General features: G+C 36.4%; 1 protein-coding gene across 2 annotated transcripts in view; it reads right to left on the bottom strand.

The window, feature by feature from the left end:
* PIP5K1B (phosphatidylinositol-4-phosphate 5-kinase type 1 beta) overlaps nucleotides 1-27,692 on the bottom strand; it is a 345,785-nt gene that overhangs the window by 100,290 nt on the left and 217,803 nt on the right. For both annotated transcript variants that reach the window (XM_007498579.3, XM_056806233.1), the window contains exons 8-10: nucleotides 4,784-4,995; nucleotides 1,627-1,710; nucleotides 1,468-1,516 (exon numbers count right to left, since the gene is read on the bottom strand). In XM_007498579.3, coding sequence (XP_007498641.1) covers nucleotides 1,468-1,516; nucleotides 1,627-1,710; nucleotides 4,784-4,995 — 345 coding nt within the window. The remainder of the gene's footprint in view (nucleotides 1-1,467; nucleotides 1,517-1,626; nucleotides 1,711-4,783; nucleotides 4,996-27,692) is intronic.

The raw sequence follows: 27,692 nt of genomic DNA, 5'->3' as shown, positions 1-27,692 counted from the left end.
TTTCCATAAAAGGAGGTTTGTTAGATATGAGAAAGTAAAATGTTATATATGAGAAATGAACTATAATGCATGGCATGAAATAACTGATAGTTGAGAATGATTCTAGGGGAGGTATATGGCATTTCATTCCTAGGAAAAATATAATTAATTCACTATTATTAAAGTTGTTGCAGAGACTCATCCCTTCTATAAGAGGACAATTATAATTGATTTTCCTTCAAATAAGAGTCTAAAATCATCTTATTAAAAATAGCTGCTACCTTTAGCTACATTTAAAAAAATGGTTCAGACCTGTGATTTCATCAACGTTGAGAACTACTCTTTAAGAAATTTCTTTTACTAATGCAGACTGACAACTCATCTGTAATTTATGATACTAGACTTATCAGGTAGTATCATGAGATTCAGAAATGAGGTGCCCAGAGTCATAGAGCCAATAGGTATCAGAGGAAGAACTAGAACTCTGATCTTTCTACTCCCAGGTCTTCACTCCTTCTTGCCAATATCCTGTCATCCTATGATATCAGTTAAGGATGTAAGTGATGTGGAGTTTTTTTGATCACTTAGAAGATTATAAATTAGAGTTCACACTTAGTCACATCAGAGTGGTAGTGATTCTGAATTTAATTCCATTTAGTATGATATGAGATAAAGAAAAATGGAGGAGGAAAAATTAATTTCTCCATAATTAGTTTCCTTTTCTTTTATGCCACTCATAACTGGAGAAAGCATTTTCTATTATCAGATAATCCATAAACTTGTCATAAGAGGCATATATTTGCCATAATACAGCTAAATGGCATAGGGTGGCATAGCTGGCCTTGGAGTCAGGAAGACCCGAGTTTAAAACCTACTTCAGGCTTCTTAGTTGTGTGACCCTGGGAAAGTCACTTAACTTTTATGCACTTTTGTTTCCTCATCTGTAAAATGAGAGGTGTTGGAATCACTGGCTTCTAAGATCTCTTCTAGCTCTAAATATATGATTCTACAATCTCTAAGTATTAATCAACATATGTACATATGGATAGATTTGAGGACTGAAAGTTCATTTTGGCTGTCCAATTTTACCTACTCTTGTCTATCAATAAAATAAATATTTTTGTTCTTTCTTCCTTTTTGATTTTTCTATCAATGATCAATTGGATCATGATTATCCAAGACATTATTTGGCTGAAAGAAGTATATAAGGATCATTCAAATATCAGGTAGGTTCAGAGATCAGTGTTTGCAAGCCTACCACATTTGAATATTGTCTATTTACCAATCTTGATTCATTCTCTTCTGGATGTACTTAGGCAGACTTAAATCTGTGATTTATTTATTCTGAGTTGGCAGAAGCTTTCCTGTCTTCTTATCTTCTCCCCGTGGAGGCTAGTGGCTCATTTTTCTGTCAGATTCTCATCATATAAAGTCAATTGGGAGCACAGAGTAATCAAAATTTTAACAACTCAGGAAGAAATAGCTTACCCCATCATAAACAAGTGCTTTCCAGGAATGTTCTAACTTCTTCATTAACCTAAACATGCACAAATGGAGAAAAAAAAACCCATAGGAAATGATAATTCAGAATAACATATTGATCATTTTAGAAATATTGCAAAAGTTTAAAAAAATAGCTCTCATTACCTATAAGATTGCAGAATATCAATAATGCCCATAAATAAAAGCAGCTTTTCTCCTTTGTGGCTTTTAGCTGGAATGCCTCCCATTCTGTTGAGAAAATATTTCATTATGTATCAAAAAGTGTTTTGTAAAATGCCATTATTAACAGGTGATCTACAACCATTTTTTTTCTTTTTTAAAGTTCATTTAATTAATTAATTACTTTGGAATATGTTTCCATGTTTCCATGATTCATGTTCTTTCCCTCCCATCTTCCCACCCCCTCCCATAGCCAACAAGCAATTCTACTGGGTTTTACATGTGTCATTGGTGATCTATAACTATTGAAAATACAATAAATTTGGTAACCAGATTGAATAATCTGGTGTTTTCTCTGCTTCTAGTCTCCCCTCCAGATAAATCCACTCAAATGGATAGATCAAGTTGTCATTGGTTGTCCTCACTGTTGTGGTCCCTCCCCTCCTTTTCACCTCTTCTTTCCCCTCCTTATCTTCCCCTCTGCCCCTTCTTCCCTTCTTCCCTCTCCCTTCATCCTGCTCATCCTTCCATCTTTGTTTATATCATCCCCTCTATGTACAACATTTTCTTACCATATCTTTACCAGGTCAAATTCTGTCTATCCTTCCAAGCTCACTGGAAACAATTTATCTTTCAAATAGTCTTCTCTCTCTTAGCCAGAAATTATTCCTCATGTTTTTGAAATCTTATAGTACACTGTAACTGTATCTTTTATGTGTTTTCACTTTAAAAAATGTATTTGTGTATCTGCATTTTCACTTCTTTCTCCCTGAGATTATAAGCAAGTAGAAGGGGAGGGACTCTGTCGTATTCACCTTTGAGACTTATTCAGGGTAGAGCACATTGTCTTACACATTCAAGGCTTACAATGACTTTTGGTTAAATCGATTTTTATAACCAATCTTTTAGAGTAATGAGAAACAAAGATGATACCATTTCCCTCCTGCTCCTTTTAAAAGAAGGGCTGAGATTCAAGGCTACTCTGTGGACAATCTTGAATCAAGTACCCCAGGGCACAGAGGCTGACTTCTGCATAAATGATGTGGTTAATCATAAAGGGTTGCCTGGAAATGATGAATTAGATTTATAGAGTTTGTTTCAGTTCATCATCCTTCCTGTTCTTTAAGTTGTCTGTAGGTTCAGACTATCCAATCTCTCCTAGACAATAAGTCCTCTTGTAATCTGTGGCAGTGATCTTTTCTCATTCTCCTACTTGTCTGACTGCTTCTTCTCAGCAAAACAGACAGACTCTTCATCTCTATCCTGCCTCCATCATCCCCTCACCACTCCTTTTCCCTGCCCCTTCTCTTGGTTTCCTTCTCAGCCTACTGTCCTTCCTTTAGACCATCTTTCTTAGTAATGTCACTTGAGTTTAATGATCATTTCTACAAAGAATACTCTCAAATCTATATATCAGCACTCTAAGAGTGCTTTGAATGTAGTAGACACTTGGCAAATGTTTGTTCGAATAAATAAAATTTAAAACTACAAAGGCTGGAAAAATGATTTGGAATATGGAAGATAAGAATCTATCTATGACAGCTGAACATGCCAATGATCTGGTCAACAGTCAGATAATCTAGAAACTACAATTAAAGCCAGAGGAAACCAGTTTTAAAATTGTGAACTCCCACACTCAGATCATTTCTGTGCATGAGGATATGCAAATGATTTCATTTCTTTGCTTTGGCTTGGTTTCTGTTAGCAAACATGCAGTTTATAGATGTACAGAAGTTACTGTTACATCTGGCTGAGGTTAGAGATTACATCTGCCATCTTTATACCACCAAACAAAAATCTCTTACTGTAGAAAAGAAGTTTTAAATAACAATCATGACTGTCATGCACTGAGGTGATAGATAACAAATTAAAGTTACTATTTCCTATTCCCAAGCAATATTCTCGAATGGAAGCTCTGAAGAATTAGTGTTAAAGAAGAACAACAAAACCCTTCAAGACTTAGAAAGCGGACTCTTCTAAACAAAAAGATAAAATGGATTTGAAAGGTTGAAAACTATAATGAGGAAAGCCACAACTCACTTATCTATTATTAACTAGGTAATAATTGAGTCCATTAATTTTGTTTCTCAGGTATCTCCAGGTTAGAAGTTAGGTAAGTGAATAACTTTAAAATATTTATATAATCACAACAAATCTGCTATAATAATAATAACTGGCATTTATATAATGATTTAAGATTTAAAAGGAATTAAATAAATATTATCTCATTTTAACCTTACAGCAACCCTGGGAGGGAAGTGCTATTATCATACCCATTTTACAGATGAAAAAACTGAGGCAGACAGAGGCTAAGTGACTTGCCCATGGTCATCCAGCTAGTAAGAATTTGAGGCCTGTAAAAAATAGACTTGAATACAGGACTACAATCCTCACAAGCCTTTGCTCCACTTCCCCAAAATGCTTTGTAATCTCACGGGAATTCTGAGGTGGGCCGAGATAGGGGAAGGATTTTAGCTGGTGGAAAAGGTTTTTGGGCTGCTCTTTTGGACTTCCCTTTTGGAGCAGACGTGTCTCTTGCGTGATGTGAGGTTATTTTGTCTAGGCCTCTGGTCTAGGCATATGTTTCTTACTTGTATATTCTTTAATCTTTAACCTTTAATAAACCTCTAAAAAATATAATACTCCTTGCAGAGAGAAACTAATTTCTACCTGCCTCAGTCTCCCCATACTCCTAAATTTTAATTGTTACAGGCCACATATGAATTGAAGTCCTCCTGATGCCCAGTTTAGAACACCATCTACTGAGCCACCTTATCTAAGAGGAATAAGTGAGTGTGATATTTCTCAGGTCTTTAAGTATGGGAAAGGCCTCTCTGTAGGAAATAAGTTAAATTTGTTTCACCTGGCCCCAGAGGGAAGTGCTAGGAAACAGGAGTAGAAGTTGTGAAGAAGAAACTTAAGGCTTGACATAAGGAAAATTTTGGTACAATTGGGGCTATTCAAAAGGGGAAGGAGATAGTGGAAATTCCTTCACTGGTAATCATCAAAACAAAGGCTGGATGACTTCCCATGTCTTGTGGGGATTTTCCCCCTAGGTAGGGGGCAGACTAAGATCTCTTTCAACCCAAACCACAACTCTCTTATACTATTCCAGCATTAATGCTTAAATGCCAATACTTACGTGTTAGTACTCTCGGTGATCACACAATCTCCAGATTTCCCTGGGCCCTGGATAGATTCCATTGCCGTTGAGTAGAGGACTTTCTGTATGCCAGGCCGCTTAGCATCAGGTACATTCTGTGAACTCTCTCCTTCCTTTTCTTTTAGTGAATGGTCCAATATATGGATTCCCAGCAAAAGACTATAGTCCATTATTTTGAAACTTTCCAACACCTAGGAACAAAAAAAAAAAGAGTCTATAAAGCTTTGACTCCTGGGGATTCTCCTCAGCAACCCAGAAGGCTCCAGAATTGTAGAGAAGTGCTGTGTGTCTAAGAATGCTGTCTTAGGTAACAGTAAATTTCTCACAGTTCTTTCTCTAGTTGTGGATAGCGTTCTTTCTCATAAGTCCCTCAGAAATGTCCTGGATCATTGCATTGCTATTAATAGCAGAGCCAATTACATTTGATCCTGGACTTTAAATTCTGCAAATTTTTCAAAATGCCCAAGATCAGATCTATTGTTTTTTTCTTCTTTGTTGCCTCAGCAATGAGCACAAATGTAGTGGGTGCTTAATAAAGGAATCAGAGTGGGTGGATCTCACTTGTTCTTTTTATTATATTTTTATGGCGAGTTTAAAGCATTTGGAGGATACCATCGTAAGTGGTGATAATTGTAGTTGTTGTTGAGTCATTTTTAGTTGTGCCTGACTCTTTGACTCCATTTGGGATCTTCTTAGCAAAGATAACATAGTAACCTGTCATTTTCCTTCTCCAGTTCATTTTACAGAGAAGGAACTGAGGCAAAAAAGGGTCAAGTGACTTGTCCAGCCAAAGTAACACAGAGAGTAAGTGTCTGAGGTCAGATTTGAACTTGGGAAGATGAATTTTTCCAACACCAAGCTAGGTACTCTATCCATTGCATCACTTAGCTGCCCTCACTTCTCTCTCTTGCTTTCCTTGTCTCTCTGTCTCTCTGTGTGTCTCTGTTTCTGTCTCTCTCTTTCTCTCTCCCCTCTCTTCCCTCCCTCCCTCCCTCCCTCCCTCCCTCCCTCCCTTCCTTCCTTCCTTCCTTCCTTCCTTCCTTCCTTCCTTCCTTCCTTCCTTCCTTCCTTCCTTCCTTCCTTCCTTCCTTCCTTCCTTCCTTTCTTCCTTCCTTCCTTCCTCTTCTGTCTTAGAATCAATACTTTGTATTCATTCCAGGGCAGAAGAGTGGTGAGAGCTAGGCAATGAGGGTTAAATGTCTTGCTCAGGGTCACACAGTGAGAAAGTGGCAGAGGCCACATTTGAACCCAGGACTTCCTGTCTCTGGACCTACCTCTCAATGCACTGAGCCATTTAGCTGCCCCTTCACTCGCTTTTTAAAGGCAAAGACTGAAGCCATTTAATAGTGGGGTCAGGAAAAAGTTCACTTTCAATCTGGATTCTGCTGGAATCAACTCACATATTGGAGTTGTCTAAATGGCTGGAGAGGTCTAAAGGTCATTTGTTTTCAATGTTTGTTCTCAAAACTTGCTTCTCTCCCGACCAAGCCTTCCTCAGAATGTAACCCGAAAGAAGGATTAGAGCTTAAAACTACATTATATATTCTCAACAGTCATTAAGAGAGAGGATTAAATGTAACTGGTCTGTGCTGGATGAGGTAGACAGAGCTGGACAAAACAGATGTTTGGTAGGTAACAAGAATTTCAGTGTCAGCTTTAAGGGTCAACTCTTTGTAACAGAATTCAGACATAAACCATTTCCAATGAATGCATCCTAAGTGCATGTGGGAAATTTCCATACTCATGATTCCTCCCAGGTGGGTTAGTCCAAAATACATTCCCTTATGGCCAACCACCCTAAAGATGATTAAAAAAAAATTTTTTTTGCATTTTCTTCACTTAAAAATACATCATCCTTTCCCACTTGCCCTGTACCCTTGAAAGCCGTCCCCTGTAACAAAGGCTGTAAAAAAGGAAATTAAAAAGGGCAGAGCAGCAAAACTAAGCAACAGAGCAACAATGCCTCACAGCGTAGTGTTCTATAACTCACTGCCTTCCACCCCTGGGAAGAAACGAGGTGCATTTTTGCCTCTCTTCTTTGCAGATCTGGCCCAAAGAATACATTTTCCCCCTCTAAAAGAGAGAGCATTAGTTTCCTGATAAGCATGTTGGTCTTCTCTAAAATGAACTACTAAAGTATCTTATATTATCATTTCTTGTGCAAAGCTACTCAGGAAATGAAGAGTCCAGAAAGCAACAGAATCCCTGATTAGGAGAGCAGATGGTCATCATATGTCTTTTATTTTTTTAAAGAATTTTAATTTTATTTTTTCTCAATTACAAGTGTTTAAAATGTTTTTTTTAACCCTTACTTTTTTTCCTTAGAATTGATACTATTAATTTCAAGGCAGAAGAGTGGTAAGAACTAGCCAACTGGTATTAAGTGACTTGCCTAGCTAGGAGGTATCTGAACCCAGGACCTCCTATCTTCAGGCCTGGCCCTCTATCTGCTGGGTCACCTAGCTGCCCCTCTCAATTATATGTGAAAACAATTTTTTAACATGTTTTAAAAATAATTTTTAAGTTCCAAATTCTTTTCATTCCTCTTTCCCTTTCCCTTGCCTTCATCATAATGCCTTGTTAATTTTCTACTATACATTATTTAGGTCATGCATTGGCTCTAAACCTAATTCTCAATTATTTAAGGTTTAATTTTTGTTCAGTAATTTCAATTGTGCCTGACTCTTCATGACTTTATATGAGGTTTTCTTGGCAAAGATATTGAATGTTTGCAATTTCCTTTTCCAGATCACTTTATAGATGAGGAAACTAAGGCACACAGGGTTGAGGGACTTGTTCAAGGTCACACAGCTAGTAAGTGTCTGAGACCAGATTTGACCTTAAGAAGATGAGTCTTCTTGTTTCCAAGCCCAGAGTTCTATTGATTGTGCCTCCTAGCTGTCCATGGCTACCTAGTTCATTAACAATCTAGAACTCCTGGATGCTCCCTATTCTTCCTGAGCTACTTATCTTCTACATTCCTAACATCAGTATACTCTTTATTAGTACCTCAGTTAAAGATCTTGAAAAGAATGAGGATATTCTTAGAGAGGTCTTCCTGCCTGGTCTATCTGTACTTAAGTTTATCTTCTTATCAGTCAAAGGGATCTTCCTAAAACACAGGTCTCACCATGTTATTCCTCCTATTCAATAAATTTGAATGGCTCCCTATCACCTACTGAATCAAATATAAAATCTTTTGTTGTTTCTTTTTCAAAGTCCTTTGTAGCGTGCCCCTGTCGTTCATTTCCAGTCTTCTAGTATCTTCTCCTATTTTTAAAAAAGCCCTTATTTTTGTCTTAAAATTGATAACTGCATATTGGATTCAAGACAGAAGAGCTGTAAGAGCTAGACATTAGGGGATTAGGTGATTTCCCCATGGTCACACAGCTAGGAAGTGGCTAAGGTCACATTTGAATTTAGGACCTCCTGCCTCTAGGCAATCTCAATCCACTAAGCTACCTAGTTACCCCTAGTTATCTTTTTCACTCCCACATATTCTCTGATCCAGTGACAATAATCTTTTTTAGTTTGTTTGTTTCTTAAACAGGAAACTCCATTTCCCCTGAGTATTTTCACTGATTGTCCTTGATGCCTGGAATATTCTTCTTCTTCCTCTCTGCCTCCTGTATTCCCTGTCTTCTTATTTGTTGTTGTTCAGTCATGTTTGATTCTTTGTGATCCAATTTGGAATTTTCTTGGCAGAGATACTGGAGTGGTTTGCCCTTTCCTTTTACAGCTCATTTTACAGTTAAAGAAATTGAAATAAACAGGGATAAGTGACTTACCCAGGGTCATAAAACTAGTAAGTAGAAGGATTTGAACTCATGAAGATGTCTTCTTGACTCCAGGCCTGATACTCTATCCACCACGTCACCTAGCTGCCCCTTACTTCCTTAAAGTTCCAGCTAAAATCCTACCTTCTACAGAAGGTTTCCTAATCTCCCTTAATTCAAATACCTTTTCTCTGAGATTGTTTAATTTATCCTGTATATAGTTTGTTTGTTTTTTAAGCATGATCATGTGAATCTTGTCTCCCCCACTGAACTTTGAGGTTGACTGAGATAGACTGGAAAGTGTTAATTAAGGAGCACCTGATTTGGAGTCAGATGACCCATGTTCAAATTGCAGCACTAACATTTACTAGTCCTTCACCTCTCTGGATTTCCTTTCCTTATCTGTCAAATGAGGGACTTTGACTTAAAAGTCTGAGTTCTCTTTCAGCTCTCAATCTGAAAACTATGAAATAATCAGTTCACGATCTTAGTGCTTTAGAACAGAGGTCACCAAACATTTTTGATCACATGCTCATCAATAAAGCATTTCTGAGTGTGTACCTTCAATATATGTATAAGTTACATACTTGTACTATTCTACTAATATATCAGGTATGTTATAAAGCATACACAAAATAGATTTTTCCAACCAAAAAAAGTAGAGATGATTTATTATACAAGTGCTATAATTAGCCACAAAGAAAACAGTACAGAATGTCAAGAGGTTTCCATGGCACACAGCTAAGTGAATTATTTCAGGCAATATAGACCTTGCATCAAAAGGTGGAATGTTCTTTGTCAGGGATCAAAATATATAACTTTTAAAAGGAAAAAATAAAGATGGAATAAATAATTTTACATTTAAATTTTACTTATTAATGATACCAAAAAAAACCCTCTTTTGCTCTTAATGAAAATATTTCCCCCTGCCCACCACCCTAAAGTGCAAAGTCTACTCTCACAGATGTGTCTCATGCAGTCATGAAATGACTAGGGCAGTGATGGTGAACCTTTTACAGAGTGTATGACACCCCCCCCCCCCAATCATGTGCCAGGAATACCCTGCCTTCCCTCCTTACTCCACACAGGGGATGGAGAAAGTGCTCCCATTGGGCTACTGGGTGGAAGGGCAGGTGAAATGAGGAGTGTAGAGAGGGGAATGGTAGTGGACTGAGTGTTCTTCCCCCTTCTATCTCTGCCACCTGTGAGTCATTGACATTACCCATTGTATGCTTCCATTGAGATGCTGGGCAGAGGGGCGGGGGGTATGAAAAAATGTCATCAGGTACAGTGGAAAGGGGAAGGGGAGCAGCTCCACCCAAAATCCTTTGCCTTTCTGGTTGGGGGGAAAGGGGTAGCATGCCCACAGAGAGTGCTCTGCATGCCATCTTTGGCACAAGTGCCATAGGTTTGCCATTACTGTACTGGGGGATATGATCAGTCAAGGGATGGGAAATTCTGCCAACTGTAATTGCACAGTTACTGTTGAAGCTGCTCAGGTCTCTGTTACATTGTAGCTTTCTGAGAGTTAAATGCTAAGCTTGGAAAAAGAATGAAAGTTTCCCTAGAAACAAGTGGGGCTGCAGTTGAGGAGCATCGGGGGATAATGGGTAAAGATTAGATGTGGTTGTTTTGGAGACAAACTCCATAATTAGCTAATATGGGCAGCATAGGACAAGGCCTGACTCCCCATCTTCTAAACTGATCAATCACATACAGTTTTGTTCCAGCCCCCACCCACTTTTCTGTACCAAGAAACTTAGCAAAGAATGAAGATGAAACATTTTGAGAAAGTGAACTTAAAAAAAAATTAGTGATTTCCAGTGAACTACAAGATATATTTCCATAATAATGTGGAAAAATCAAGAGTTTTCCTTAATTGATACCAATCAATCCCAAAGTTTTTTACCTTCTATCTTGGAATCAATACTGTGTATGGGCACCGAAGCAGAAGAGTGGTAAGGGCTAGGCAATGGGGGTTAAGTGACTTGTCCAGGATAACACAGCTGGGAAGTGTCTGAGGCCAGATTTGAACCCAGGATCTCCTGGCTCTCAATCCACTGAGCTACCCAGCTGCTCCCCCCACCCCCAAGGTTTTTTACTCTAAGCACTTCTCTGGACACAATGATTACTTTTGTAATAGAAAGTGGGAAATCTTTCTGGCTAAGAGACTTAATCTCTTTGCTAGAGAGTTCTAGGTGGGTATCTATGATGTAGCAACCAGACTGCCTTATAAATTGACTAAACAAGAATGATAAATGAGTAAGAGGGCATAGATGAATGGCTGCAATGAGTTGACTTGAAAAAAGAAAGCTGTAAAGTATCCCTTGATGATAACATGACAGAAACATAATACAGGTTAGACTTATTTACTGCTCATAGAGCTATAAGAAAAGATCTGATAGAGACCAAAGTTCAAATATGTTGTTGAATAGTTTCAGTGATGTTTGACTCTTTGTGACAACATTTGGGGTTTTCTTGGCAGAGATACTGGAGTAGTCCAGCTCATTTAACAGATGAGAAAACTGAGGCAAATGTATTTAAATGACTTGCCCAAGGTCACACAGCTAGTAAGTGTCTGAAGCTGGATATGAAGTCAGTTCACCTTGACTTTGGGGCCAGTGTTTATCCAGTGAGCCACCTCGCTGCCCATCATATACATATGGTTTTCTAAAACAACAACAGCATCAAATATGGATGGAAACACATTAGGGACTTATTGTTTGGAGTACTTGAATGTCACATCTCAAATGAAAGCACAATCAGAACTTGAATTTTAAGAAACCAGTGCCGTCTAGAACTTATCCATCCCATGACTTGGGCCATCCTGGAAATCTATCTAGCTTGGTAGAACCTGTTCAATTTTATATTCTCCTAGTTTAGATCTCAAGACTCCAGGGCCACCTCCAAACCATAGAGGAGCAACCTTGGAGATGGTAAAACAACTCAACAGACAGGCCAAAGATGCCACTATTTCATGGGATCGACTGACCTTTCAGAATGCCTCTCTCCACCGGTCACTGCACTAAGAAAACTCAGGGTTGTGCCGGAAGCAAACATACTCCAAATTCCATTGTCCTTCACCTCAGCAAATTTCCACCCAAGGTAATAAAAGGCACCAGAGGAGAGTCAGAACTTCTGAGATTTATTTGCAGTGATTGATGCCCATTAGGCATATCCTGATTTCTTTAAGTGCCCTGGGCTTATGGGCACATATTAATTTTGCTCAGTTGATTAGAAAACAAGATTGATAGCACAGTGAAGGTATTCTTGGGAACACACTCTAAATTACTACATTTAACAAGCTAGACCAAGAATATTTTGGTTTTCTACCAATTTCTGACCAATACACATTACACAACAATTCTAATAGTAGTCCTGGACCTGGAGTCAGGATGATTTGAGTTCAAATCCAACAACATGAAATCACTAGTTGTGTGATCCTGGATAACTCACTTAATCTTTGTTTGCCTCACTTTCTTCATTTATAAAATAGGGCTATTTTGTGAGGAAAAAATGAAATAATATTTATAAAAGTGCTTTGAAAACCTCAAAGTCCTACATAAATGCTAGCTATTATTATCATTATTATTGTTCCTCCCTTGTATCCCAGGTAACAAAAACTGCCTGTTTTTGTAAATATTTCCTTCAAAGAAATCAACTGAATCAAAGAACAAACTGTGGACTAGTTCTGCAGAGGAAGTGTGGCATCCTGGATGGAATACTAGGCATGAAGTCAGCAAGATTTGGGTAAAAAAATCTACTTATCTGTATGACTTTGGGCAAGTCACTTAACCTCCATTAGTCTTAGTTGAATTATCTGTAAAATGGAGATGACAATAGTATCCACGTTACAGAGCTGTTGTAAGGGTCAAATGAGATAATGCAAGTAAAGGACTTTGTAAACCTCATACCACTATATAAATGTTATCTATTATTATTCTAAGGACATGCATGATTCTGAATGAGAGCTACGCCAGGACTACAAAAGGTCTCAGAATCACTTCAGTAGTGAGAAACGCATTGGCAGAAAGACACATCCTAGTGATTCCATTATATTAATTTCATTGTTCATCTTTTAAATATCCACAAATTAGCTCAAGTGTTATAAAACGGCTTTAACATTTTTCTCATATTAAACTAAACTGTTTAACTTCAATAACAGCTTGTTGTGATAGGAAGAATAGTGGATTATTGTTCTGATTCTGCTACTTACTAGTTTTGTGGGCCCTTGGGGAAGTCAATGTCTCAGCTTCTCAGCTTCTCTACTTGTAAAATGAATATTACAATAACGCTCTTCCTGCCTATCTCAAAGGATCATTGTGAGGATGAAAGAGTATTTGCTGTGATTGAGTTGTTTTTCAGTCTTGTCTGACTCTTCGTGATTTGATTTGGGGTTTTCTTGGCAGAGATACCAGAATGGTTTGCCATTTCCTGCTCCAGCTCATCTAACAGATGAGGAAACTGAGGCAAACAGGGTTAAGTGACTTGCCCTGAGTCACACAGTTAACTAGTAAGTAAATAAAGCTAGATTTGAATTCAGGAAGATGAGTCTTCCTGATTCCAGGCCCAGTGCTCTATCTACTGTGCCACCTAGCTGCCCCCAAAAGGGGGCATTAATTACTCACAAATTCCTTTGTAAGCAGTTCTGCCCTAAACCAACTGAAAATAAGTTCATACTTGAAACATTTCTTTTATTACATAGGGTAGAGGCAAAAGAAGAAATCAAGATAGTCTGGTACCCAACACTCTAAAAGATAAGGAAAAGACCCTGAGTGCTTCAATAGTCAAATCTGGTTGACAGTTTTAGAACAAAGGCTGATGTGACTAGGAAGTAAGGAAAGATAAGAGAAAAGGGAATAGTTTAGTTTTTCTCTGTTCTTTTAGAATTCTTTTAGCATCCTTGAATAAAAAAACAAAAATCTTCCATGGGAGATTGGGCTTATGTTTTTACTGAAAGGTCATAACAAAGAAACATCTAAAGCACCAGATTCTCAACAGCTTTTTTTTTTTTAACCCTTATCTTCTGCCTTAGAATTGATAAAAGTATCAGTTCCAAGGCAGAAGAGCAGTAAGGGCTAGGCAACTGGGGCTAAGTGACTAGCTAGGAAGTGTCTGAGGCCAGATTTAAGCCCATGTCCTCCCTACTCCAGGCCTGGCATCCTATCCAGTGAGCCACCTAGCTGCCCCTTTTGTAAATTTTCAAGGAGAAATTTATAGAAAATAGTCCCAAGGATCAAAAAAAAAATGTTCATACCAATATTTTAAACCACATTTATAAATCCTATTGCTGACAAGAGCGGGGACAGATTTTGGCCACATGTACCCAAGAATTTAATGAATTAGTAGATGAAACAGTTTTGTTATTTGTATCCTCTTTTGATTTTAAATAAGAAACCAAATAAATATTCTAGAAGCTAACTCCAGGGCTCCCAAAAATTTCCAACATTTTATAACACAATAGATGGCACTGAGCTCACTCATATTATTCCTTGAATATCAGTATGAGGTTGACATTTCTGGTTGTTTTGTTAACTCTGAATTTCCTATTCAAAACAGCAGGCCATCATGCAAATAGATGTCTTTTCACCTAGCTTATTCAGGACTCAACTTCCTGAATTATAAAGGAGAAAGTTATTAATCAATGAGCATTCATTAAATGCCTAGTATGAGCCAGGCACTGTGCTAACCTCTGGAGATATGAAGAAAAGCAGAAATCTGAACTCTGACCTCACGGAACTTATATTCTAATGGGAGAGACAATATGCAGATAATTGTGTAGATATAAAATATTTACAGTATAAGGCACTAGCAGTTGGGGATCTCGATCAGGAAAGGTCTCCTGCTGTTGAGAGTATGAAATTATATACCTTTCAGTGTTGCTGTTTAATTTAGATATCTTCCAATATTACATATGTAGATGTGTGTGTATACATATGTATGTGGGCGCACATATCCATGGAAGTGAAGGAGGAAGGGAGAGAGGGAGAAAAAGTAGAAGGAATGGGAGAGTGTTATGTAGTTATTTAAATTTTACAATTTAACTAAAACTTCAAGTAAGCTGGAATGGGGGACTTTTTTTTTTTACTAGAAACCTTTTTCTCTGTCCTCAGAAAGAACTAACAGAATACTGAGAGGATGTAAATTCTAATATGGCTTTTATAAAATAAGTGCTCAATAAACATTTCTTATTGTCTTGAAGTAAGGTGATAGTATGAGACTATTGGCTTTTGTTTGGATGAAAATTTTGGAATGAAACCTGGCTGATGACTTAGGATACTGATAATATTAATAACTGCTATTCACATCTAAGACTCTTTCCTTGTAAAAACTCTGTGAAATTGTTACAGTCTTATTATCTTTATTTTATAGATAAGGAATTGAGGCTCAATGACATTAAGTGGTTTTTCCCAAGGATTCCCAGTCAGTGTCAACAGTGAGACTTGAATCCAGATCTCCTGATTTCAATCCCAGAGTTTCTTCTATTCTCTTTAGGTAGCTATATGGTACTGTGGATAGAATCGGGAGTCAAGAAATGCCAAGTTCTAATCCAGTTTTGGGCACTTACTAGCTGTGTATTCCTGGGTAAATCACTATGTCAGTTTCCTTACATGTGATACGAATCATAATAGCATCTCCCTTCCAGGGTTGTTGTTAGAATCAAATGAGATATTTGCAAAGCCCTTAGGACAATGACTGGTAGGCATTTAATAAATTCTTATTATGTTTCTTTCCATTCTGTTGTTATTCCCTGGAATAAGGATAACATTTATTCCATGTACAAAATAAGAAGAAAAAGAGGAAAATCCAGGAACAAACATACAGCCCTACAACCTATGCTGTATGATCGACCACATGTATGTTTACATGTATGCATGTACAGAGATACATGTACACACATAAATGTATAATTACAATATTTACAAAATGCAGATATTACTCTCTTCCCCTAAAAGTCACTTGCCATGGATGTTTATCTTGTTTTGGCAGAAAAAGATGAAATCGAGTCACTGTTGGCTTTGTTTCCCCACACTTCATGATTTCTTCTGTACATTGCTTCAGTAACAAACACAACTATTATTCACAGAGATTCTTGGAACTTATTGCTTGTTAAGTGACCTAAACAAATGCTGGCTAAAGGGCAAAGTTATTTTGTGACAAATCAGTCACAAATATAGTAGGGACAAGAAATCACAGCAGTCAGCTCTCAGAAACCTTTGCCAGTATTGCTCATAACATCCTGGTTGTTGTTCAGTCATTTTTCAGTCATGTCCTACTTTTTGTGTCTCTATTTAGGTGTTTTTTTTTTTACAAAGATCCAGGAATAGTTTGCCATTTCGTTCCTCTCATTTTGCAGATGTGGAAACTGAGGCAAACAGGATTTGCACAAAATTGGGAAGGGCAGAATTCTGAAGAAGACAGAATTATTTATTTTTTATTTATTAATTTAGTATGTTAAATTAGTTAGCTCTCAAAATCTGACTCAAGCCAGTGAAAGGCTCTAATAACCTTGAACAATAGGTAGGTCCTAGTTAGTGTGAATAAAGAATCCTGTAAAGTTAGTTTGGATGAGTATGAATAATGAGTCTTGTAAATGGTCACATTGTTTGAATTTACATAGCATATTTCCATTGAGCTGAAACCAAAGACTATATTTTGCATAATCATAACTTAGAATAATAGTATGAATTTGAACACATGGGAATACTTGATGAAATTATTTGCACTAATCAGGACCTAGTTCTATTTCATAGAATAACTGCAAAAGGAAATTGGTTAAATAAAAATAATGATGATGATAATGATAACAGCTAACATTCATAGAGTGCTTACTATGTGCCAGGCACTGTGCTAAGCACTTTACAATAATCATCGTATTTGATATCATTATATACTTAGAAATCCTAGAAAGAAACATATTACATGAAAGAATAGCTGCTTTCAGGTAATTCTCAATAATTTGTGCTTTTTTTTGGTCCTGACTTTTGTCTCTCACTGGTCTTCAATGGTATTGGAAGGGAGAATGAGGTTGATTGACTTTGGGCAACTCTGCCTCATTTAAATTCAATTCAAGCTCAAGTGAAGACATCACTCTATGATGTCAGTGGTCTTCTTTGGAAATTAAAGATGAACAACAACAAAGAATTTATCCAAAAGGGGGTGGGGGAATTACATAAATAAAGACCTAGGATAAAGTCTTCTAAAGGCAACTCCTGGTTCAGGGAATAGAGAACAAGCCAAGAAGAACTGAGTTCAACTATGGCCTCCCTAGCTTTTTGATCTTGGGTAAGTCACTTACCTTCTATTTGTCTTAGTTTCTCAAATGAAAATTGTGGATAATAATAGCATCTATTTCACAGAGTTGTGGGGAAGATTAAATGAAATGAAAAAAAAAAAAGCACAGCACACAGCTAATAGGGACTATATAAATAAGCCTTATTTCCTTCCCCTGCACCAGTAGTTTCTTTGTTTGTTTGTTTGTTTCCTTTTACCTTCTGTCTTAGAATCAGTAATAAGTATCAGTTCCAAGGTAGAAGAATGGTAACTGGTAGGCAATTAGTGTTAAGTGACTTACACAGGGTCCTACAGCTAGGAAGTTTTTGAGGTCATATTTGAACCCATGACCTCCCATCTCTAGACTTAGCTCTCAATCCACTGAGGCACCCAGCTGCCCTCTATTTTGGGTTTATACATACACATATATATATGTATTATATATATATATATAATTTACATATAATAAACAACACATATTACATATGTAGAAAAAGAATTGCATTTTAATTGACATTACATGTCAATATATTATATATTGCATATCACATATAAGTATGCTATATTTCATGCTGTATTTTATGTAATAGGACATATTACATGGTTAAATATAACATATAATATATATCCTTTAATGGAAATCTGTGCAACAAGGAATAAAAGAACTTTAAAATACTTTATAAACTGACTCATAACCTGCCTCACTGTACATTATTCCCTTTCCCTTACTCTATGGTTCAGCCAAACTGGCCTTCTCTCTGGTCCTCACCTCTTGGACTTTATGTCTTATCTTCTGTGTCTTTGCACTGGCCATCCTTTGTGCCTGTAATGCCAGTGGGTTGGTTAGTCAAACATATATTAAGTGTATACTCTGTGCCAGGTACTATGCTAAGTGCTGTAATTTATCTTCCACTCATTGAATCCAACCCTTTCTTCAAGCTGAGGCTCAAAAACAACATTCCAAAAAGGAGCCTTTGCTAAATCTCCTTTCTTTTCTAGAACCTTTCCTTTCCCTCAAAGCACTTGTGCTTACTTTGTATTTATTCCTTTTATATTTATTTAGTCTAAAATTTTCCATGTCACCATAGTCTCCTTCCATTAGAATGTCAACTTCTTGTGGCAAAAGACTAGAAAATGAAGGGATGCCCATCAATTGAGGAATGGCTAAACAAGTTGTCACATATGATTGTGATGGAAGACTACTGGGCCATAAGAAAGGACAAGTAGCTTACTTTTGGAAAAATCCATGGAAAAATCTACATGAAATTATAAAGAGTAAAATGAGCAAAATCAAAGAACATTATATATAGCAACAGAAATAATGTTTGAAGAATGACTTGTGTGTATGAACTTCCAGAGAAAGAACTGATAAATAAATAATTAAGGAATCTGGAGAGCCAGGTGATGTAGTGGCTAGAATGTCAGGCCTAAAGTCAGAAAGACTCATCTTCTTGAGTTCAAATCTGACCTCAGACAATTAGTAACTGTGTGACCCTGGACAAGTCACCTAATCCTGTTTGCCTCAGTTTCTTAATCTGTAAAATAATTTGGAGAAGGAAATGGCAAACCACTCTAGAGTCTTTGCTGAGAACATCCCAAATGGGGTCAGGAAGAATCTGATATGACTGAAACAACTGAACAAACTAAGTGTTTGTCTTGGAATAAGGAAGATCTGAGTTAAAATGTAATCTCCAACACTTAATGGCTGCAAGATTCTGGACAAATCACTTAACTTTTGCCTTAATTTTCTTATGTGTAAAAGTGGGATAATAATAGCACCTACCTCCTAGGGTCATTTTGAGGATAAAATGAGATGATATTTGTAATGCATTTTATAAATCTGAAATTGCTACACAAATGCTAGCTATTATTATTGTCATTATATTGTTACAACAGTCTTGTGAAGTAAGTACTATCACTGTTCCCATTTTACAGATGAGGAAACTAAGGCTGAGAGAGATTAAGTGGCTTAAGAGCTATTCCTCCTTGTTCTATTCCATCTGCAAATCTTATAAGAATGCTAGCTATAGATCTTTATCCAAGTCACCACTGAAAATGTTAAAGGGCCAAACTCAGATAAGTGCTAAACAAAAATGTGGCATTCTCTTGGGCTAAACTAGAGCATCCTAACAAAAATGGACCATCAATAAATAAATCCGAAATGAATTAGATCTGCCAATATTTCTACATTCGTAAAGCCTTCTCATATTTTATAATGAAGCTACCACATTTGTATCAGGAGTTATGTGAAAGGCTAAAATGGCACTCCAGTGAATTAAATTGAGAAAGTCACCTAACATTAAAGAGATAAATTGTGTTCCAAGTTACATATTTTCATGGTATCTCAGGATACCTTTTAAGATGTCTCCAAAAGGGGATTCCAAAAAGAAAGCATAAGATTATAGATAGTTGATTGATTAAAAACAAGGTGATCAAGAAGATAACAGCAACAACCAGTCTTTATTGGTGACCCGTTTTCCCCCACTGACAGTGGATGACTAGCTGATTTTTTTGTGTAGTTTTCAGGTAGAAGAACTCCCTTACTACAGTTTCTGGAAGGATTCCCTGCTTATTATTTGGTCTTGGGTGAATTTCTGGTTTTTGCTAGAATAGGTGTAAAGGAGCTGGTTGGGCTGACTCTATTCAGACAGTCAAGACAACCAGGATTTAATAAGCACCTACTATTTTTCAGATACTCTGCTAAGTGCTGGGGATTACAAAGAAAGGCCCCAAACCAGTCTATGTTCTCAAGGAGCTAATATTCCAATGAAGAAGACAACATGGACACAATTGGGTACAAATTATACATATATAATTTATGCATATATCTCTATATTTTATATATCTAGATATCTAAAAATAAGAGATTATTTATGAGACAAGGCACTAAGTTTAAGGATGGGAAAGGCTTCTTGCAGGAGGTGGGATCTTCGCTGAACTTAAAAGAAGCCAGGGCATGGAAATGAGTAGGGAAAGAGTTCCAGTTCAGTTTGGGCGACAGTCAGTGAAAATGACTAAAGTGGAGGGATGGAAAATGTCTTGATTGAGGAATAGCAAGGATGCTAGAATCACTGGAACATAGAGTATGTAGAGGGGAGTTATTTATAAACAGACTGGAAATGCAAGAAGGAGTCAGGTCATAAAGAGTATCGAATGTCAAACAGGATTTTATGTCTTATCTCAGAGGTGAGAAAGTAGTTTGTTGACTAGGAGCATAAAGGAAGGGGAGGTAACATGGTCAGAGATGTACTTTAGAAAGATCAATTTTGAAAATGGAATGGAGAATGGCTTAGAATGGTGGTTTGAGGCAAGGAGTCCAACCAGCAGACTATTGCCATAGTCCAGGCATGAAGTGATTGAGGACCTGCACAGGGTGGTGACAATGTAAGAGGAGAGAAATGAGGCTCATTTAAGAGATGTACAAAAGTGGAATGGACAGGATTTGGCAACTGATTGGAAATTGGGGGGGGGGGAAGAGTAAATAATCAAAGATGATACCTCAGTTATAAAGTAACATAAAGATATATATACATAGATACATCCATATATAAGGTAACTGCAGAGACTAGGAGGAATGGTGGTACCTTCAACAGTAATAGGAAAGTTCAGTTGTTGAAATGGATCTTTGTTTTAACACTAAATATTTAAATGATTTTATACACAAAGTTAAGTAATATTTAGAAAACAGTAATAGGAAAAATGAAGAGGAGGAGAGGGTTTTAGAGGAGAATGAATTCAGGAGGCATGCTACCATATTGGTTGGAAGTACTCTCCACTATAGATATTTTAAAATCATATAAGATTTCATGATAGATATAATTCTGGAGATGACTTTGTTCCCTGATTACTAATTCAAAAAATTTAGGGATTCTAAACTAAATATGTAATTTCTAATATGATATTTCTGAGAGCCAAGCATTATGAATATCAGTTTTATAAATTCAAATTCCTTAAAAAAACAAGTTAATGACACCAAAGGTAGATGGGAAATATATATATATATATATATATATATATATATATATATATATATAACATTGAAAATATACAAATCTAGTAAATCACAACTGAAATGAACCTTGGAAATAATTTAAACTCATTAGTTTAAACGTGCACAAAACCTTGATGTATAAATTCTTTTCTACCTTCACAGTATTTCTTTTAGGGAGAAAAATAAACGGAGTTGGGGGCAAGGAAAGAATTTTCAGTTCACTATTTGTATTCTTCTTGGAAAAGTCTTTTGGTTAACATCTCATTTATTTTTGAAGTAAGGATTGAAAGTGACTGGATGAATATTTTTCTCTTTTCTATAGCTAATGAGAATTTGAAAAGCGGCTTACACTTGACCACACTTCATGAAAGGCTTTTCCCTTTCCCCTTAAAATGACAAGATTTCAAAGTAATCACTGTCCTGTAATAATCAACTTTCTCAAAAGGAAAGTTTTTGCTTTCTTGCTAATAGGATTTTGTGTGCAAACATGTTATTAACAGTTGGCAGGTGCCAAGGGGCTAGATTATATTTTTGATTAGATTTTTAAAATTAAGTATTGGGATTATATGTCAGCTTTTGTTGCTTAGTTATTTGGTAGAGCTTTGCACACTCCTTCTTTCTTTCACTCTCCCTCTTCCCCCCATTTCCCTTCCCTTTTAGGGTGTGGGGGAGATTAAGGTCAAAAGATTAATTCATTGTTCTTCTGTGTTACGTGGTGAAAAGCAAACTGAATGCCTTCCTCCCTCTATTTGTGCCTTACCCCTCTAACTCTACCTATCCTTCAAGAGCTGTCTCTTCTGTGAAGTCTTCCATGCATGCCCTTCTGATCTTGACTGAACTCCTATGGAATGATCTGCATCACTTGTTTGGCTTTTAATCTCAGACTGACATCATGATGTCATTATTTTCCACTGCTTCATACATTTTCTCTTCCTCAGAGTATACAGATTACTCTTGAGTCAGAAGCTGTGTCCTATGCTTCATGGTATTCTTCATGCTACTCACTTAGTCCCAGAGTCCCCTGTATGGCAGGGATGGAAATACTCCTCCTTTGAGTTACTTTTGTGCCTTCACTGAAACATGTGATTTGATTTGGGGTATAGCAAATACCAGCATTGCCTTTGAAAACAGGAGTTTTCTGGCCTTAAAAATGTCCATTTCCAAAAAGTCATATCAAAGAATTATCCTTCATGGTCACTACTTGGCATTTTGCTTCTCTTTGCAGACCTTTCTCACATATATTTTTTTAAGTCGTTTCAGTCATAGCTGACTCTTTGTAACCACATTTGGGTTTTCCTAGCAGAGATATATGGCAGTGGTTTGCAATTTCCTTCTCCAGCTCATTTTACAGATGAGGCAACTGAGGCAACAGGGTTAAGTGACTTGCAAAGGGTCACACAGCTCATAAGTGTCTGGGGCCAGATTTGAACACAGGAAAATGAATCTTTGATCAATAGACACCCTCAGAAGTATCTCTCTATTACAATGCTCTATCCACTGAGCAACCTAGCTGCCCTATTAACATATTACATTGCATTTTGTGAGAAAAAGGCATGTACATTTAAACATTCTAGAAGTACATCTGAACATTCTAGAAATATTTATTTTAATCACCAAAGATCCTACTTAAAACAATAAACATGGCATAATATTGTACACAATGATACTCTTACTTGTTTAATATTTCAGAGATCTGTAGCAGATTACAGGCTTTCCATTACTTAATATTCTTTTATGAAGTGCTGTGCCAGGAAAAAGAAAAACTGTTGCTTGGTGACCAATCTTCTAAGGATGCGTGTCTCTGAACAATTCATCTCCCAGTCTGGACTCAAAATCTTCCCAGCAGGATTATTTCTGGTAGGTGTACTTTTATTAGTATCATCACCTTAATAGGACCATGGATTTAGAGTTGGGAGTTCGAGGTTATCTAGCTCAATTCATTTATTTTACAATTAAAGGGCTAAGGTCCTTAGGGGCTAACTTATTAAAAGTCACATAGGAAATGGGGAAAGGGGGTGGAGAAGGGAAGGAAATGAGCATTTATATAGTACCTACTATGCGCCAGGCATTGTGCTAGGTACTTTACAAATATCATTTCATTTAAATCCTCATAACTCTATATAAAATAGATATTGCTATTTTCCCCCATTTTCCAGTTGAGGAAACTGAGGCACACAGCTATGGAGTGACTTGTCCAAGGTCTCAGAGCTACTAAGTATCTGAGGCTAGGTCTTCTTGACTTCAGGTTCAATGCTCTAACTACTGTGCCAGGCAGGATCTGAACACAGAGTCTCTGATTCCAAATCCAGCACTATTTCTACTAGACTACAGTGCTTCCACACCATGAGGAATCAGCAGGAGTACGACATTGAGAATCAATGCAGTCTTGTTCTTCTTGAACCCAAGGACAGTCAAATCATGATTGTTTGGTGGAACAAGGTGATTTTGAAAGCATCATTAATATGAACTGGTTTTATTAGCATCACAAAAATTTTCAGGGATAGACATCTCAAATTTCTAAGAATTTACAAGACAATTTCATAGATTTATGGTTGACTATTTGTTCTTCAGTAGATAAAATCCAAAGGTCTGGATGTCCTTCTGGGAGGAATGGAGACAACCCATTTAATAAAGATTAGAATCTATTCTTTCTAAAATCTAAGAGTATACAGCCTTTTTTTAAAAAAAGTAAAACCACTTTCAAGAAATTCTCACATCCAGTTTATAGTTATCATTGTATATTAAGCCTATTCTTTTATATTTTATCATCAGTGGAGTTAGAGCATAATAGTCAACCTCATGGAGAGTGGAAATAGTACTGGATTTGGAGTCAGGGTCTTGAGTTTGAATCATGTGTGACTGTCACTTACTACTGTGTGTCACTGGGTAAATTATTTAAATTCTCCTTGTCTTAGTCTCCTCATCTGTAAAATGGGCTAAAGGAGTTGGACTTGATTTCTATAAACTCTTTCATCTCTAAATCTATGATGCTATCTCTAACTTTAAAGTACTATCAGAAAGTACTCATGGATCAGTAAGTTGGATTTATGGATCCTAAAGTTTAATTTTTTTAATGTGTTTTTTGCTAGAGGTAGGATAACTTTGACTGAGAATATACCATATGAAACATGGATGAAAGCCACTAATGGCATATACTTTGTTCCACATCATCTAACTGCTCTATTAGAATCAGAACTAATAAAGATTCTGAGCTGTTGTTGCTGTTAAGACTTGACATCCTATATGAACCAACCAGTATCTTATTCTTCCAAGTAACTTGGCCTTTTATCATTTTCAAGAGGCCTAATAGGTGTATTTCTCTTCTAAGATCAGGAAGGTATTAGTTTAATTTTTCTTGAATTCTCACTGTAGATATTGTAGACTGCCCTTGTATATAAAGGAAATTACTGGAGTGACTCTTCTTTTTCTTCTTCATTTTCAATTCTATGGATAGTTATCTCAGTTTCCCTCTTGTTGCTTTTCTCCTCACAACTTCTTTCATTTTCCTTCTTTCTCTTCTCACCTTGTTTCTTTGCTCTCATACATTCCAGTACTCTCAGGCTTTGGTTTTGAGCTTCAATTAGAGGGATTCTAACTCCAAATCTTGTGCTTTTTGGAACTTCATTTAAATCATGGATCTTTGACAATACATCTTGACATTTGTCTGTGAAAAAATCCTGGGTACTTGAATATTGAGAATAACCAGAGACTCTTTGTATATTTTCATTTATATCAGGTCTTTGGGGGAACAACAGCCATGTTTTCTCACTGTGTAAAGTGGTGCTTCCATTTATCTGGCCTAAATCAATTTTAAGATTCAGGGAAGCCTTTAAGTTCTATCTATCTTTCTGGCATTTGGGGTAAATTTTGGGTTTATCATGTCTAAATCCTTCACAGTTTTATATATTTTTATTGAATATCCCTTCTATCCATCAATCTTTATTTTCTTTTTTAGGTTAAACTTTAAAAAAATCTATCTGTAGCTATTGAATATGTTTATTTTTTTTAAAAAGGCAATCTTTAGTTATCCTGTATTTCTTTTTTAAAGAAACATATATTACTTTTTTTTACCAATTACATATAATAATAAATTTCCACACAAGTTTTCCCAAGTTACATGATTGAATTTGTCTTCCCCCTCCCTTCTCTTGCCCCTCTCAGTGCTGGCAGGCAATTAAATGTGGATTATACATGTATTGTAATGCAAAGTAAATATCCATATTGTTCATTTTTGTGAGTAATCTTATAAAACCCCAAACCCCAAAGCATAACACCAAATAAACAACTGAAGAATCATATGCTTTTATCTGCATTCTGGCCCCAACAGTTCTTTCTGCAGATGTGGCTAGCATTCTTTGTCATAAGTCCCTTAGAATTGTTCTGGATCATTGTATTGCTCATCATAGCTAAGTCTATCACATTTGATGGTTCCACAATATTGCAGTTACTGTGTACACTGATCTCCTGGTTCTGCTTATTTTATTCTGCATCAGTTCATGAAGGTCCTTCCAGCTCTTTCTGAAATCATTCCTTATAGCACAGTAGTATTCCATAACCATCATATGCCACAATTTGTTCAGCCATTCCCCAATTGAAGGACATCCCTTTAGTTTCCAATTCTTTGCCACCACAAAAGAGCAACTATAAATATCTTTGTACATGTAGGTCCTTTCCCCAATATGTCCCTAATATTAGAGACTAGACTTGAGATTTCAATGCTATAAGGAACTCTTAGATGAGGAAACCCTACCAATGCAGGTTGGCACATTATTGAAAACTTGAGAATTTTTCTACAATATTGAGAACAACTTGTTAAGTGCCACACAGCAAGTATATGTCAGAGGTGGAACCTGAAACCAGATTTTTCTGGTTCTAAGGCTGGTTCTCTGTCCAATATGCCAAATTGCCAATTAAAATAGTATTACAGATAATTTAACCCAGAATCATACTTAATGCTCCAAAGCAATTCAATGACATCATTGGGTTCTAAAGTTTCCAAATATATTTTCTGAAAAAAAGAGTTATTCTTCTATCTTTCTTCATCTCTAAAATGGAGAAATTTGGACTAGACCTCTAAGGGCAATATTCTTCATACTGTTCCCAGCCAGATTGGAACAATTATTAATTGTTATCATGTACAACAACAGAGCCAACTTTCATATCAAGGCATAAGAGGTAAGGAATAAAGGATGGCTATTAAACCTCACAAGCTGATTGAAGTCCAGCAGCAATGACTTCAAATTTGCTAATAATCAAGAAAAAAATTTAATTTAAACTTGGTTCCCAGAAGAACAATGCCTTTTCAATTAGATAGGAAGGGTTGTTTTATTCCCACTCCTATAGGGCCTGGGATGACGACCAATACTGCAGAGAAAAATTCATTGTTTAAAGGAAATAGATTTTTTTAAAACAGTATTTTGACTGGTTTCAAATGCCAGCTATAAAGTTAAATTTAATACTGTAAAAAGTATGAATTATAAGCTTACACTTAAACTTATGAAAACAAGTGCATGATTTCATGCACATTGATATAGCAGCACTTTTTATGGTGGTAAAAAATTGGAAATCACGTCAGTACCCACCAAATAGAGAATGGGGATAGGAAATGGACCTGTGATTTCATTGGAATATAGGAATCCTGGGTAAGAAAACCCCCTCTACCAATGCAGGTCAGAACTTTTTCTGGAACTTATAGTTTTGAATAATTGCCTACAGCACTGAAGGGTTGCTTTTATATCTATCTATCTATCTATCTATCTATCTATCTATCTATCTATCAGTTAATATAATCAGAGGTGGCACTTGAACTCAGATCTTCCTGATTTGAAGGTCAGCTTTCTACCTCGTATGCCACACTGACTTATGACTACTGCAGAATATAGAACAAATTTCAGGATATGAATATAATTGAATGTGATCATGACATAAGAAAAAATGAGCATGAATTCAGAGAGATAGGAAGATCTGGAAGATTTCACTTATATGAACTGATGTAGAGTAAGAATAACAGCAGGAATCAAGAAAACAATTTACACCATGTCCTAAAGTAAAGTAACACTGAAAGACATAAGAATTCTGATCCAATCTTGACTTCTGAGGACTGATGGTGAGAAACACTTCCATCTTCTTGACAGACACAAGCCTATAAGCGTGAAATGATGCAGATTTCAAAATGACTAACACAATGATTGGTTTTATCTAATAATACTTTGTTACAATGGAGGATTCTTTGCAAGGCAGTTATCATTGGGAAATTGCAGCAATGTAAAAAATGAATAAAATTTTAAAAATAAAACATCTGGTGTTTACAGTGAGAGCTTTCTGGGTTTAGTACTAAGATCCTTAGTTAAGATGCACAAAGAGCTTTTGCATTCTTCAGACTTCTTTTACAGATCTAAGTGCTTATTAATACTGATGGTGATAATGTTTTCTCTGACAAGCAAAAACTGATTTTATATGATTTAAAAATTAATAACTTTAGCTGCAGCACAACCAAATGATAATTAATTGCAAAAAAGTAATTTGGGGCACTTAATTATTAAGCCCATCTCCAGCAAGGTTTCCACTTGAATGAACAAAATATATGGAGTTGTAAACATGAGTTCTTCCAAATATATCTGTCATAATGTGGTTCCCCCCAGAATGATCTTAGGGAACTATCAACAAATAACTCAGTAAAGTACAAGTGAGCAAACTAATTAAAAAAGTGAGAAGTTTCATATTTCTTCTCAGCTATTCTGCCATGGAAATAATTATTGCCAATTAAAACATTCACAAAGAGATGTATAATACAGTTAGTCCCTGCCTTACAGACACCCAACTTAGCACGACCCATATACATGAACTT

This window comes from Monodelphis domestica, chromosome 7, assembly GCF_027887165.1.
Source record: "Monodelphis domestica isolate mMonDom1 chromosome 7, mMonDom1.pri, whole genome shotgun sequence".
Lineage (NCBI taxonomy): Eukaryota > Metazoa > Chordata > Mammalia > Didelphimorphia > Didelphidae > Monodelphis > Monodelphis domestica.
Note: the sequence above shows the minus strand (reverse complement) of the source record. Positions and strands in the feature narration are given on the sequence as shown.